Source organism: Barbus barbus (assembly GCF_936440315.1).
Source record: "Barbus barbus genome assembly, chromosome: 21".
NCBI lineage: Eukaryota > Metazoa > Chordata > Actinopteri > Cypriniformes > Cyprinidae > Barbus > Barbus barbus.
The window spans coordinates 17,464,368-17,481,418 of NC_136749.1; the positions used below are offsets into that span (position 1 = coordinate 17,464,368).

Sequence of the window (17,051 nt, forward strand, 5' to 3'; positions counted from 1 at the left end):
AAAAAAAACCTTAATCTTTCCCTCTATCTTTCTCTCCTTCCCTTGCTAGCTTTTACTTATTTGAACAATGACTGAGACTTGGTGTTACGAGCACTTCCTCTGTCCGATTGCCTCTTCAAGATGAATCGCTTCTTGTATTCCCCAATTGTAAGTTGCTTTGGATAAAAGCGTCTGCCAAATGACTAAATGTAAATGTAAATGAATAATGTTGGTAACCAAACTGTACTGGTGACTTTGATTTGGACTTCCATTGTATGGACGAAAAATAAATAAATACTGAGACATTTCTCAAATATATGTTATATATATGTCAGAAATATTGCTTTAAGATCATTTTAGGTTACCATTGCTTCCAGCTAAAACACAAGTCCTCTATCCATAAGATTGCTTTCTCTAGTGAAAGTCACCTCATCTGAATCAGAAGAGAAATATGCACAGATCAAGCTCCATTTACACACAAAAACAGCTAAACAATTCAAAACAAGTATGTTAGTGGATGTTAATGTCAGAGGACAACAGAGATGGACTTTTTCAGTGGAGGAAGTATTATTATTGATTATGGTATTTAACTGATATTTTCAAGTTCAAGTTTATTTGTATAGCGCTTTTTACGATACAAATCGTTGCAAAGCAGCTCTAAAGGAAATTAAGTTTCCACAATATATTTATATATTGCCTTAATATATTTAACTTATGGCAAAATTTGGTAATTCTGTATGTTGTCTGAGCGTTGGCATCCTCTGAGGTCCTCTGAGGGGTTGGCATTATCTTTTCTCAGGTGTTCGGTCATCTCAGATCATTTAAGGGTTGGATCCAGACTGAAGCTTCTGTAATTCCTAGTTACCATGGGATGTTAATCCCGTGGCAGAAACAGAGAAACAAATAGAGACATAATTAGCGTAGCTGCTGTTCCATCTAAGTAAAAATTATTTGTTCAACCCAAGCTAAAGAATAATAATAATGTACATTTGATCAGATATAGCTGCAGTACAAGATTATAAGATAAATTATGTGAATGCTTGGCTAAAGAGATGTGTCTTTAATCTAGATTTAAACAGATAGAATGTGTCTGAACCCCGAACTTTATCAGGAAGGCTATTCCAGAGTTTGGGAGCCAAATGTGAAAAAGCTCTACCTCCTTTAGTAGACTTTGCTATCCTAGGTACTACCAAAAGTCCAGAGTTTTGCGACCTTAGGGAGCGGGTTGGATTGTAGCGTGGTAGAAGACAAGTTAGGTACGCAGGAGCTAAACCATTTAGGGCCTTATAGGCAAGTAATAATATTTTGTAAATGATATGGAACTGAATAGATAACCAATGCAGAGACTGTAAAATGGGGGTAATATGATCTTATTTTCTTGACCTGATAAGAACTCTAGCCACTGCATTTTGGACTATATGTAGCTTGTTTATTGAAGATGCAGGACAACCACCTAGCAGTGCATTACAATAGTCCAGTCTAGAGGTCATGAATGCATGAACTAGCTTTTCTGCATCAGAAACAGGTAGCATGTTTCGAAGTTTGGCAATGTTTCTAAGATGGAAGAATGCTGTTTTTGTAACATGGGAAATATGATTTTCAAAGGACAAATTGCTGTCTAATATAACACCCAGATTTTTGACTTTAGAGGACGTAACAGTGCATCCGTCTAGTTGCAAATTGTAATCCAAGAGATTCTGTGTACTGTTTTTTGGTCCAATAAGTAATATCTCTGTCTTATCTGAATTTAATAGGAGGAAATTATTGGTCATCCAATCTTTTAATTTTTTTACACAATCTATTAGCTTAGATAGTTTAGAAGTTTCATCTGGTCTTGTTGAGATATATATAGTTGAGTATCATCAGCATAACAATGAAAACTAATCCAGTATTTTCTAATAATATTACCAAGGGGCATGGGAAGCGGTCCTGACACGATGATCGTTGTCGCGGGTGATGTGCTGCGTACTGTCTCGATCAGGCTCCTGAAGTCCCTCTTCAGTGTCTCCGTCTACCGCAGCTTGGTGTCGTTAACCCCCGCGTGTAGCACGACAGCACCGATGCTCTCATCGCCCTTCAGGATCGCGGATATCTACGCAGAAACATCGAGAACACGAGCACCGGGAAACAGTGGGTGTGCACTTTACCTTCAGCTAACGTAGCACGGACGTGCTGGATGATGGAGTCTCCGACGATCACAGCGTCGTGTTCCATCTCGCTGAGGGGAGCGAAGCGGTTCCGGGTGGAGATCTCGAAGACCGGAGGCGGCGGAGGGGGAGAGGTCGTCCGGGGCATGGCTCGCGTCTTCCGTTGCTGGTGCACCCAGGGTCCGTGGCGTCCCGGCGCCGGAGTGAAGGACATCTGGGAAGATCGCGTCCTGGGTGCACAGGGTTAGTGCAGAAAAATACACGGAGTAGAGGTGGTGGGAGTGTTAGCAGCATGCTGTAAACTTACCCTGGACTTGTGAGCGTAGCCCGGGATGTTTCCAGCGCGGTTCTCCACTCTCTCAGCTGGGCCTGCTTCTCCACAGCCTCCAGCTCCAGCTGCACCGAACGCAGCTCGAATGTGTCCTCACTTGCACTCAACGGTAGACACAAATCCGCCATTTAAGCAAGTAACAGTGAAACAATGGTAATGTGTGTGAATAGAGTATTAGCAATCTAAGCGAGATTAGCGGCAGCCACGCTGCCGATGCTAACGGGCTATAAGCTAATAGCAGACTATTTTGGCAATAAAACTAGTGATAACAAGGCGCTCTGATTGGTTTTGTTTTAGAATGCTATAGGGGATATTCACACGTTATAGAAACGAAAATGATAGTGTATAAAATAGTTTTTAAGATAAATAAACGATAAAGAATCAACTTGATGGAGCTCAAACTCAAAACACGCAGTCACTCTATTTTCGGAAGCAACGGTTAAAGTTAAAATACCTTAATAATGGATTTATTTCTTACAAACACGCAGCTTTTTTTCTGCACAAGACGTTAATTGATTGACTGGAGTCGTGTGGATTACTTGTGCATTGTTGCAATGTTTTTATCAGCTTTTTGAACTTTCATTCTAACGCTACGCATTAATTGGATCTATTGGTGAGCAGATATGGAATGCAAAATTTCTCCAGATCTGTTCCAATGAAGAAACAAACCCATCTACATCTTGGATGGCTTGAGGGTGAATACATTTTCAGGAAATTTTCATATTTAGTTGAACTATTCCTTTAAGATATTTTTGGACCAGATCGGGTCGATTACATAATCAGCAGCATGTCATTATTCATTCTTCAGGAGATACTGGTGAGATTAAAAGCAATTGAAGAAAGCATCATGCCATCCCACCTGATGTGCTACAGATTCTTCTGATCTTTGCTGCCAGTTCTGTGATCATTTAGCCAAGAAAATGGTTGTCTATTTCTGCCAATTTAATTCAATTTGCTGAGAGGCTACTAATTCTGTATTGTCTTAATAATGCCAAATGGTAGAACCTCTTTGTTTGATGAATTTCCTTAGATTCTGGTTCGCTTTTATATCTTTTTGAAATAGAGTTGGAAGAAAATCTGTTTTGAAGGTTTACATTGGTTTTATATTATTGTAAAAGCAAAATACCATCTTTTCAGCAACATAGCGAGACAATATTTTGACTTGCAGTAGGTCTGTAGAGAGCTTGAGAGGAAGAGAATTTGGGAGGTAGAATTTTTGAAAAGCATGACTTGAAACAGAGGCAGGTCTGTATGGAATCCAGAATAGATTACACTGTGATGGAGTTACATGGGCATGTGTGTGTGCAATATAGAGAGAGATGTGTGTGTGTGTGGGGAAGAGGAGGAAGGATGCTGTTTTCTAGTTGCTTTTAAAGTGTCTGTGAAATGGGGCCAGCTTCATTCTGCAAGAGAAGAGCTGAATTTACACAGGCTGTAGAGACAAACACAGACACTCACATAATTTTTGACACACACTTTTGAGTTGTAACCCAAACAACCTTTCATCATTCCCCTCTATGACGATACTTTGTATCACCTGAGAGATGTCTGTGGTGAGGCCTCAACAACTGTGCTTGGTGTGTGTTGCTGATTGTTTGATCGCAGTCCCAAAAGGCACACGGTTTCATTCAAAGAGACGCTCGTTTGCCTTTTTCCTCAAGCCTAAATAATTCAAAAAGACTATTGTTTCCTGTGAAAGCACATAGTTTAAGTGAACTGAAACTGTGCTTGAGGATAAATTATATAGTTTTATAGTTTCAACATGGTCAGAGGTTGATCTGTGGAGGCCAGACTAGTGATGAACATTGAGTTTTAGTTAAGACAGGAGCTCCTTCTGAGCAGCTATGAGATGGAAGACCTGCCTGTAACTTTTCACACTCTGGAGACATCATCTCGGCATTGCCGCAGGCTTGACTTCTCTCGTCTTCTACCTGCTCATCTTTGATGTCATTCATGCCAAAAAGAGAAATGACATCTCCTATCGCATTATGATCTCTCTAATTAAAAGTCTGTCCTGCCATCTCATTAATGATGCTGTCATGTATGTGAGCAATAATTATTTTTTCTCAAAGTATATGTCTGTGTCAATGACGCAAAACACAGCACAATACAACACAAGATAACTGTAACTTGGGTGGACCACATAGATATAATTAAAAATATTTAGAGTGCTCCAAAATTGTCATTGGTCTTATTTATTTATAGTTATCCTGGAATGTCAATAACCAAGGTACCTGATAAAATCCTTAATGTTGGGTTAATGATTTATCTTAAATTATTAAACTGATATTTAAGATGGATAATAGAATTTCATTAATAATTAAACTCTGAATCTGTTTTAAATGTCAGAGTATAGATACAGATATTCAGTGTCATTTAAGCGAATATGTGTATGTGTGTGTGCGCGCATGTGTATATAATACACACACAGACACACCCACATACATTAAAAATAATTTTTACTTATTGTACTAATTTTATATATTTAAATATGCATGTATTATTATTTATTAATTATAATGTTCAGATTTGTTTATATATATATATATATATATATATATATATATACATACATACATATATATATATATATATATATATATATATATATATATATATACCTGTATATATATACAGAGCTGGGTAGATTACTTACAAATTGTAATCCGTTACTGATTCCAGATTACATGACAAAAATTGTAGTCAGTAACGTAATCTGTTACATTACACATTTTAGGTAATATAATCAGATTACTTTTAGATTACTTTTGATTTAACTCGTTTATCACATTGATTTAAATAGCATTATCTTGTACCATTATGATGTAAAAAATGCAAAGAGTAAGAAAACTTGTTTCAGATCATCAAACAAATTTAAATATTAATCAAAGATAACACAAGTAAACACAACATGCCGTTTTTGAATGAAGTTTTTTATTATGAAAGGAAAACAAAATCCAAACCCACATGGCCCTGTGTGAAAAAGTGCTTGCCCCCTAAACCTAATAACTGGTTGGGCCACCCTTAGCAGCAACAACTGCAATCAAGCGTTTGCGATAACTTGCAATGAGTCTGTTACAGCGCTGTGGAGGAATTTTGGCCCACTCATCTTGGCAGAATTTTTATAATTCAGTCACATTGGAGGGTTTTCGAGCATGAACCGCATTTTTAAGGTCATGCCACAGCATCTCAATAGGATTCAGGTCAGGACTTTGACTAGCCCACTCCAAAGTCTTCATTTTGTTTTTCTTCAGCCATTCAGAGGTGGATTTGCTGGTGTGTTTTGGATCATTGTCCTGCTGCAGAATCCAAGATCGCTTCAGCTTGAGGTCACGAACAGATGGCCAGACATTGTCCTTCAGGATTTTTTGGTAGACAGCTGAATTCATGGTTCCATTTATCACAGCAAGTCTTCCAGATCCTGAAGCAGCAAAACAGCCCCAGACCATCACACTACCACCACCATATTTTACTGCTGGTATGATGTTCTTTTTCTGAAATGCTGTGTTAATTTTACGCCACATATAATGGGACACACACCTTCCAAAAAGTTCAACTTTTGTCTCGTCAGTCCACAGAGTATTTTCCCAAAAGTCTTGGGGATCAGATGTTTTCTGGCAAAACTGAGACGAGCCAAACACTTTTTCACACAGGGCCATGTGGGTTTGGATTTAGTTTTCCCTTCATTTAAAAACTGCATGTTGAGTTTACTTGTGTTATCTTTGATTAATAATTAAATTGGTTTGATCCGAAACATTAAAGTGTGACAAACATGCAATAAAATAAAAAATCAGGAAGGGCGCCAACACTTTCTCACACCACTATATATAGGTGCATCTCAATAAATTAGAATGTCGTGAAAAAGTTAATTTTTTCTTGTAAGTTTTTTCAAAAAGTAAAACTTTCATATATTTTAGATTCATTGCATGTAAAGTAAAACATTTCAAAAGTTTTTTTGTTTTAATTTTGATGATTAGAGCTTACAGCTGATGAAAGTCAAAAATCAGTATCTCAAAATATTAGAATATTTACATTTGAGTTTCAATGAATGATTAGGGATCTACAGTATAAATTCCGAGTATCTCTTGTTCTTTGAAACCACAATAATAGAGAAGACTGCTGACTTGGCAATGATCCAGAAGATGAACATTGAAGCCCTCCACAAAGAGGGTAAGTCACAGAGGGTCATTACTGAAAGGTGTGGCTGTTTACAGAGTGCTGTATCAAAGCATATTAAATGCAAAGTTGACTGGAAGGAAGAATTTGGGTAGGAAAAGGTGCACAAGCAACAGGGATGACTGCAAGTTTGAGAATACTGTCAAGCAAAGCTGATTCAAACACTTGTGAGAGACACATGAGTGGACTGAAGTTGGAGTCAGTGCATCAAGAGTCACCACACTCAGATGTCTTCAGGAAAAGGGCTACCAAGCCACTTCTAAACCAGAGACAAGGTCAGAAGTGTCTTACCTGCGCTGTAGAGAAAAATAACTGGACTGTTGCTCAGTGGTCCAAAATACTCTTTTCAGATTAAATTAAATTTTGCATTTCATTTGGAAATCAAGGTCCCAGAGTCTGGAGGAAGAGTGGAGAGGCACAGAATCCATGTTGCTTGAAGTCCAGTGTGAAGTTTCCACAGTGAGTGATGATTTGGGCTGCCATGTCATCTGCTGGTGTTGGCCCACTGTTTTTTCCACAGTCCACAGTCAACACAGCCATCTACCAGGAAATTTTAGAGCCCTTCATGCTTCCTTCTGCTGACAAGCTTTATGGAGATGCTGATTTCATTTTCCAGCAGGACTTGGCACCTGCCCACACTGCCAAATGTACCAAAAGCTGGTTCAATGACCATGGTGTTACTGTGCTTGATTGGCCAGCAAACTCGCCTGACCTGAACCCCATAGAGAATCTATCAGTCAAGAGGAAGATCAGAGACACCAGACCCAACAATGCAGATGACCTGAAGGCCGCTATCAAAGCAACCTGGGCTTCCATACCACCTCAGCAGTGTCACAAACACCGAATTGAAGCAGTAATTAAAGCAAAAGAAGCCCCTACCAAGTATTTGTATCAGGTATCAGGGGGTGCTCACCCTGTGGTCTGTGTGGGTCCTAACGCCCCAGTATAGTGACGGGGACACTATACTGTCAAAAAGCACCGTCTTTCGGATGAGACATTAAACCGAGGTCCTGACTCTCTGTGGTCATTAAAAATCCCATGGCACTTCTCGTAAAGAGTAGGGGTGTAACCCCCGTGTCCTGGCCAAATTCCCTCTACTGGCCCTTGTCTATCATGGCCTCCTAATAATCCCCATACACTTGATTGGCTCAATGACTCTCTCTCCTCTCCACCTGTAGCTGGTGTGTGGTGAGCGCACTGGCGCCGTTGTGCTGTGGCTGCCGTCGCATCATCCAAGTGGATGCTGCACACTGGTGGTGGTTGAGGAGAGACCCCCCCACATGATTGTAAAGCGCTTTGGGTGTACAGCAATACACAAAGCGCTATATAAATGAATAATTCATTCATTCAAGTATTGAGTACATATACAGTAAATGAACATACTTTCCAGAAGGCCAACAATTTACTAAAAATGTTTTCTTTATTGGTCTTATGAAGTATTCTAATTTGTTGAGAAATTGAAATGGTTGGTTTTTGTTAAATGTGAGCCTAAGTCATCACAATTAAAAGTCTGTGTGAATTGAATTTACTTAATACATGAGTATTATTGAGTAATTTATTGAGATGCACCTGTATATATGGATATATAAATATATTGAATATATTAAATCTAACATATACAATGTAAAAAATAGTATTAGCAACCAATAAGACCAATTAAAAAAAAAAGTATTCCTCAATTTGTCTAAACAGATACAATCAAATATTATTTGAAATGTATTTTCAGCATGATTTCTTTCCTGCCAGTGATGGCTAAGTCCTTCCAAACATCATGGTTTTTTTACATTAATGCAAGTGTACATGTCAGAATGCTGTGTATTTCAGATTTTATTTGATATACGTAATACAAAAATAAAATCAAAGTCAGTGAATATCCCATATTTATTGATAAACAGACTCAGAGATGTGCTGTTGTGCTCAGTATTGGTGAAGTTATTAGTTTTCTTCAAAGGGGCGCCCACAGATTTTCAGTTATATTTGTCACAAAATGAGCCTTGCTATTTTGGTCTAAGCTTTGATTTGCAGCTTGCAATTCTTTATAAAAGCACTATATAGAAAGGGCTATCCACCAGTGAAGGTGAATGTCGATGTGATTGACAGCCTTTATACTTCACAAGAGAGAGAAAGATGAGCTTTCCCGCAGACAGGAAAGCCTAGACCCAGAAACAGATCAAGAAGTAAGTTGCTGCTCAGTTTTGGATCAATAATATCTAAAGGGAAAAGCCCACTGGGAGGCTCTTGAGAGGAAATAGCCCAGAGGAAGCATGTAATAAAAAAAGACAAGTGCTTTACACAATACAGAAAAGTGTGCTCTAATAAAAGCTCCACCATTTCTGCCTTTGTATTCGTTTAAAGGGTATATACAATTTTCAACATGAACACAGATGATATGGATTAGTTATGTTGTGATGCACTATGAACAGACTATATGGTCAAAACATATACATGCATTTGTGAGTATGTCCCAAGTGTAAAGAGGCTTTAAATGCAATATAGGTTATAGAGTAATGTGAGATGTAATCACCAATGTGAATTGGAGGATCAGCTCTAAAGAATTTCCCACGGTTGGTTAACTGTAATTTGAAACTGCCGCTCACCAGTGTAGTGAGGTGTATTGAGAAGTCAAACTCTCTGTAGCTCTCATCTGGGCTTTCATACACTCGAGCAAATGTATTCTCAAGTCTCTGTCAGGAGTCCAAGTCAAGTCTAAAGTCCAAGGCTCTGCCAACAGGATCAAATCCAGACAACCCAGACTGCGTTGTGCAGTAAATGTGTTTCGTATCTGAATCAGTGTTTTGAATGAATCAGTAGAGTGACTGCAATGACTTGTTCATAAAGATGATGACTTGCTTTGTTCCTAAATGCAGTAGTGTTTTAACAAATCGTTGATTTAATGTGACTGGTTCAACAGCTATGTCGTCACCTACTGTTGTAATACAAGTAAGCAAGTCAAAATATAAGTAAGCAAGCGGTACTTTTGTGCTTGATGGACTTCCTCTTACTTAAACAATGGTGGTATTTTGGAAATATGTCTCCTTTCTTTTAGACCTAAAGACGTGTGTTGTCTCTAATTTTGAATCCAAGTCAAGTCCCAAGTCTGTTGCTCAATTAAGTCTTTAGTTCTCTGCAGTTTTTCATTGCAACATTTTAAACTCACTTTCAGCAGAAGAGTTCAGGGCAAGCCCAACACACAGTTTTCATACAGTTTAAAGATGGCTATGCTATGAGTGGATGGTTTGTCTTTGTGTCTCTGCCATTTGCTGAAGTCTTGCCCTGTCTCTCCCAGCCTTGACGGATACGGGTGACATTGCGGTCCACGCATGGAGTGATCAGGATTAGCTTTAGAATCAGAACCACACAGGGGACCACCAGAGACAACATATATGCTGGAGGCATCCACCACCTATATGATGTAGGTTTCAGAAATCTGTCCCAGCCATACAGAAATGTGTGAGCGGTACAGAGCAGCAGGGTAATGTAGCCCAATTTGGACTGTAAAAAAAAAAGGAAGAAAAATAATTTTATCAAACATCATTGTCAATGTGTGAAAAATTCAACATTGAAATTTTAAAAACAATCTGGATACATTTTTGACCCTGGACAACAAAACCATTCTTAAGTCACTGTGGTATGTTTGTAGCAATAGCCAAAAATACATTGCATGGATCAAAATTCTTGATTTTTCTTTTATGCCAAAAATCATTAAGACATTAAGTAAAGATCATGTTCCATGAAGATATTTTGTAAATTTCCTACTGTAAATATATCAAAACTTGATGTATATCAAAACAGATGATGTATAAATCTAAATTTCAAAAAATTGACCCTTATGACTGGTTTTGTGGTCCAGGGTCACATTGTTCAACATTGTCCATATTGTGTTATGATTTCTAAACTTATTAGTAAAATAATCTTCAGCGATACTCAAATTTATGCATTTCCACAGACTGACAATGTAATACCTGTACAAAACTGAACTCCCTCCAGTTTAGGGAGTTGCTCACAGATGGAAGGGATGTAATTCCTAGTAGAACAAACAGCCCAAATCCAAGAATTCCCATGGAATAGTAGGAGTCATAACGCCAGGCCGCCGTGTTGTCAAACTCATAGGTTTTATTATCTTTTACCTGCAAAACACCATGAGTTAGTTCCTTAGCCTTATCTTTTAGTCAGTGTACAAGTTTTGTTTGTCACAATTTTTTTTTATAGCTTTAATGTAGCCTTGTAAAGTTGTAAAGTCATCAAACAGCATTTGCAACTCAATTTACTTTAGTAATATGACATTATTTATTAGTGAAACAGGATCTTAAACAAGAAAAAAAATTAGGGCGGGGCTAATTTTGATGAATCGCGAATTTGTTGGATCTTAAAAAGCGGGCGTTCCATATACGTGTTGATGTCAGCCAGGATCGAATTTAGAGCATTATGTTTTTAGAAATTCAGTGCATTTAGGTGCAGTAAGTGATTTCTGAGAAACCTTGTTGATATTTGAAATCCCCAAAACAAACACGCCCGTACCTAAAAGATTGTAGGCTACCCATATCTTGATAGCTCTGCCCCCAAATTCACAAACGTGCTATGAAACACAGGCATCTCCCCTATCATAAGAGGACACGCCCCTTACTGTTGATTGGCTACAAGGTACTTTGGTGCTGAATCTGATCCACTTTCAGCAGCATTTCTTAGGAATCTCTTACTGCACCTTGAAAGTTTATGAGAGTACTTTTTTTGTAAAGAAAGAAAGAAAGAAAGGAAGGAAAGAAAAAAGTAATTTTCACAAGACTACCAATAATACCCTATGTAGGCCTATGACGTAAATAAGGAAAGATATTTGTTTTGATTTCTGGAAAGTTAATTTTAAATTTGTATTGATTTTAAAGAGCTGTTTGGTAGTAAATGAACTGCCCATATTAGAATAGTATTCTTAAAAGTATTCAACTTACCAGTGATATAGTGTAGACATTTATCCTGTAGCGTACATAATATCTGATGGGTATAACTAAAGTGTAGAGAACATGTAGAAAACCGAAGGCCAGCGCTAACAGACCCAGCTGCTTTCTACAGAGCATCCAGCGATCCAACCAATCAGGGAAGCGACGATATTTAGTGCCGTTATAAAGTTGCAGAAATCCAGCCAATGCACCCGGCAGGTAACAGAGGGCCAGCATCACCAGAGAGACGATGGGAAAGGCCTTGTTGGCCAGTGAGATCATAATGCGAAAAGCGATATCTTTACCACTGGTAACACGCTCATAGATAACGTCTCTTGTGAGCGCGTAGAAGAATATGAAAGCAGTTAAACAAATGGCGATGTTGAGAGGAAGTCTCCAAAGAGGAAAGAGCTGCAAGGGCAAATCTTCTAACTCAGCAGCTACTCGGAGGGAGCCTCTGTCCTGGGCAGTGAAACCAAGACTTTGAGCAATGTCCATCACTTGCTGTTTAGCATCAGCACGGTCTCCACAGATAAGTACCTAAACAAACGAAGAATAAAAAACAGTGTCATGGAAAACAGTCAGATTTTGTGTTGCTACATTTAAAATGTAGACTATCTGCTATTAACAAAAACATTGACATTAGTTAATGCAATGGCATTAATGTGAAATTACAACGAACATTACTTTTATACCATTTAATGTTGATTTTTGCATTGGTTACTAATACATTTTTAACAATTCAAGTTATAGTATCAATTCATTTAGTTATTAGTTACATACATTAATATTAGATAATTTATTGTTCACGAACATGAATTAAGAATAAGTAGTAGTAGACTATATTTAGAAATCAACATTAGGTGAAAGTCACAACTTAGGTGCACTGCTACAGAACTTTAGACTGCAAAACTGCCCCGACTGCACAAAAACATTAATGTAGGCTTGTCACAGATAATGGGGTAAGACAGGAAACCAGTTTTGAACATTGATTTTTTTAATGTCATAATGGAACTTTGTTATGTCATAATCTTGCATATAGTGCATATTTAATCTAGTTTGATGTTAAATACGACAAATATTAATGCATTTTTAGGATTTGTTTAAATTGACATTGATGTATTGTGAATTAACAATGAACAATATTTATACATTCTAAATAGTTATACATATGGTACAAAATGTTCATTGTTAGTTCCTAATGCATTAAGTAATGTTAACAAATAGAACCTTATTGTAAAGTGTTGCCACAAAAACTACTCATGCAGCAAATTTTTTTCAAGTGGTTTGATTGTTTTTGATTTATTGTAACAAGTTGCTATTCAGTTGACCTACACAACCTTTTGAAACAAAATGCTTCTTTAATAGTTTCAGACAGCAGTGAAATATCCTCTGGGAATTAAATTTATTTCACAGCAATGTGCAGTGTGAGCCTGAACAATACAATATGTTGGCACAGTTGGCCTTTAGAAAAAAGAACAAGAAATTATAATCAAAATGAGAAATAATTACAAATAGACTGCTTGGCCGGGTGTGACTATTCATTTTTATTGAGAAACACACAAACAGGTGTCAAAGAACATACGCACTAACATAGCGATAATAATAGTTTGCCAGAGCTCAGATTCCATCTGGCCAGTTTCTCAACCACCACCTGCTGATGTAAATACGACTTTCCTACAAAAAGACTATCGCTAAGAGGGCGACTCTTGCCTCATTTCATGAACAATGAACAGCTATAACGGAGCATTATGACATGGGCACAGACATTTATACATGCATTAATGGCTCTTTTGTACTTTGTAGAGAAGTTGTATGATTTTGTTGTATGATATATGTCATCCAGCGCCTCACAGTAGTAATGAAGTACAATATGAAGTGCAGCGGTATGCCATTTGTCATGTCTGATTTGTCTTTTTGTTCATACTATAATTATAAAAGCTCATACAAACACCTTCATTCAAGGCTGTTTTGTGAGACAGCCTGTTAAGCATGATTCATTAAATATTAAACAACTCTGTTCAAAACAGCTTCTCTGTGCTTTGTCCCTTGTTACTTAAATGATTAACAACATTTTGCAAAATTTGGAGATTGATGCATGATCATTTCTGTCTTATTCATGTTCTCTCACTAATTTTACAGTTCTTTGATTGCTTCATCTGAACAAGTGTTTATTTTTGTGAATTTGCAGAAGAATAACATTTTTTTTTTTTTTTTTACCAGCCGGTTAGTGTATTCTGTCCACCTGACTGAATTGTGTTTATATGTATGTGTGTGTTTTACCTGTCTGTTGGCATCTAGTCCTCCAGACTGCAGTGCCCAGGCAGAGATGGTGTTGAAGGCTTTGACTACCATTGACCCTGGAACCAGCTTGTTCAGGTATTCTGCATTAGATTCTGGGTACAGACCCCTCTTGAGATTATTGCTGACGTCTACCAGCACTTTTCCCTCAAGATCTGAAGCCAGGGAGCTCAAAAATCCATAGTGCTCCCTCTGCACAGCCACAAAAACCACATGTGCATCACAAGCTGCTGCTGCATGAGTCATGACCTTTGACCCCTTAGGCAGCAACAGAGCGTTCTTAGGGGCCCGGGATCCATATACAACTTTATATCCTGACTGGAGCAAACGGAACCCCAATGAGCGTCCAAAATCACCCGTTCCAAAGATGCACACTGTCTCCAGTTTATGCATCTTTCCACTGAGATCTGTCATTGCAACCGAGTCTGAATTCATTTCTAAAAAATAAGAAACAACACCATACACCGTAAGGAAAATAAAGTTTGATTAAACCCACAAGTAATGGCTATTACAAAGTGCACTAAAAGAACACAGTTTACACTTTTTAATTTCAGATTTGGTATAAGTGTTGTGGCTGTGGATGATTATATTTCTGCTTGAGTGATTTAAATGCTTGTTTTTTTTTGGGCCACCACAGGCTATGATGGTGTAATCAAATTTAATTATGGTCTGCACATAGAACATTTGAGTGTGCCAGTTAATTTATGGTTTATTTTGCTACTTCAGAAGTACATAGGCTGATATAATGCAAAATACACAGATCATAACCTAAAGGCAAAAAACTAAAACCTAAATAATCCCAAAAACCTTAAAGAAAAGAATTAGCAAATTATATTAAGTGATTTTAAATGAAATGAAATTAAATTTGCTTTAAAATTAAATTAAAAAGGAATCAACAAATACTCACCGAAAAAGATGCAAGAAATATATTTGCTGGAATTTGTGCACCAGTCTCTGAAAAATCCACAGATCTCTTGTAGAGTTAGATCCTGACTGTTGAAGTCACTGACTTAGAGTGTGATTTTATTGCAGAATTTCTGAATCGTCTGTGCCAAAAACTATCGTCATATTACCAAAAGCTGTTTGGCAATGTGGTGTGATCATCAAAACCAGCTTTTACTCTTCTTCTTTAGTTCTTCTGCAATTTCCCTTTTATCCACTGGCGTTTCTTTGCGGGACTGAGGCTGTTTCTCGCCTATATGAGTCTGTTTATAAGCATGTGTGTGTGAGAGGCATTTTTTTATGAGCCTGTGACCTGCCCACAGCTCAGTGGGGGTTTGGATTTGGGAAGAGAGAGAGAGGTTGTTTTTGTAAAGGATAAAGTCCAATGTGGAAATTCCAGAGCAACTGTAACTCTCTGTGTGTGTGTGTGTGTGTGTGTTGAAAGACACATAATGTTTGCTTGGATTTACCTCCTGTGTGCTTTGAGGCCAAGGCCTGCCTGGAAGTAAGTTGTGCAACAGCGGAATAACTGAAACGGTCTGGCCAAGTATCTCAACACTTTGTTTGCCAGAATCAGCATTGTTCTGCTATATATTTGTCTGTTGTAAATTCATCCAGAAGACTTTCCATAAACAGATTGAGCTTTTTTCTTCATATGCTACATAAAAAAAACGACTTGTGTGACATATATTTCTCCCAGAATCTTGAATGATACACTGAATACAGTTATCACAGCATGCATGATATGCTGCACACCTCCACCCATCTGTGAAACCCACAGATGTGTCATCTAACAGCAATAAGCACATGGAAATTTTTTATGATGACCTTAATAGGCCCCTCGTATGTATCCACATTAGGACTACCTTACCAGGGTTAAGACTTAAGCGACACAGTCACAGCATGGCTACAGTCCTACATGATCAGCAGTGCATCACATTCTGTAAGCTCCTCGTTACTCCTGTTCTTCTGGCTGAGAGCTCAGAGACTTCTTTGTTATTTATAATTATAACTGCATGTGCCTTCCTGCAGTATGGGCGACCCTCAACTTGCCTATCCTGAATAGGAGTGTGTGTCTTATGCTATGCAAGCATGAGAAATGGAATCCAGATGATTATTTTCTAAAGGATGTTTTGAATGAAATGTTGACCAAGATCTAAATAAGCACACATGGTACAAGTTATGCGTGGGATTGGTGTCTTAAATTGTCACAGATGTACAGATATTTATGTATGGATGACACAGAACGTTTGTGGGTTTAAAGGAATATTCCACATTCAGAACATGTTAAGTACAATCTAAAATGGTAGTGGAATAATGTTGATAAACACTATTTATTTTCTCTTTAAAAAAGAAAAAATCTTCAAAGAAGGCACTTACAGTAAAAGTGAATGAGGCTAGTCTACTAAAAAAAGTAAAATACATATTTTATTTTCATGTGGGGAAAATAACTTCTCCGCTGTTCTGTATGAAGTCATGTGCAATTTTACTTCTTCTTAGGAACACCCAGAACCCAAAAATTACTGTAAAATTAAAAAGAATGATTTGCAACTCTTACCTTACAGATTTTGATAGAAGAAGGTGGGTGCTTTTCATTCAGGTTCACATTTGTGACTCTGGACCACAAAACCAGTCTTACGTGTCAATTTTTCGAAACTGAGATTTATACATAATCTGAAACTGAATAAATAAGCTTTCCATTGATGTATGGTTTGTTAGGATCTGACAATATTTTGCCGAGATACAACTATTTGAAAATCTGGAATCTGAAGGTGCAAAAAAATCAAAATATTGAGAAAATCGCCTTTAAAGTTGTCCAAATAAAGTTCTTAACTATGCATATTACTAATCAAAAATGAAGTAATGATACATTTACGATAAGAAATTTACAAAATATCTTCATGGAACATGATCTTTACTTAATATCCTAATGATTTTTGATATTAAAGGAAAATCGATAATTTTGACCCATACAATATATTTTTGGCTATTGCTACAAATATACCCCAGCGACTTAAGACTGGTTTTGGTTGTGGTCCAGGGTCACATTTAAGTCTTCCAGAAATAAGCCCCTATTTACTTCCATTGATGGCTTTTTTAATTATTGTATTTATTTTAATAATTAACCTTGAATTTTTTGTGGTAATTGACATTGTGCCTCAAATACTTTTGACTGAACCTAATTTGTACAGAATAGTCCTTTAAAAGTGGACTGTTGCTCAATATTGACATTTTGAGTGTTGC

At 37.5% G+C, this 17,051-nt stretch overlaps 1 protein-coding gene across 1 annotated transcript; it reads right to left on the reverse strand.

Moving 5' to 3' along the window:
* Window positions 1-8,496: 8,496 nt before the first annotated feature.
* LOC306887619 (metalloreductase STEAP4-like) lies at window positions 8,497-15,092 on the reverse strand. The gene is made up of 5 exons (XM_079445507.1): window positions 14,773-15,092; window positions 13,848-14,302; window positions 11,577-12,104; window positions 10,596-10,760; window positions 8,497-10,125 (listed from the first exon to the last, which is right to left on the reverse strand). Exons 2-5 carry the CDS (start codon window positions 14,298-14,300, stop codon window positions 9,850-9,852), a joined length of 1,422 nt encoding a protein of 473 aa, XP_079301633.1. The 5' UTR covers window positions 14,301-14,302; window positions 14,773-15,092; the 3' UTR covers window positions 8,497-9,849.
* Window positions 15,093-17,051: the final 1,959 nt, after the last annotated feature.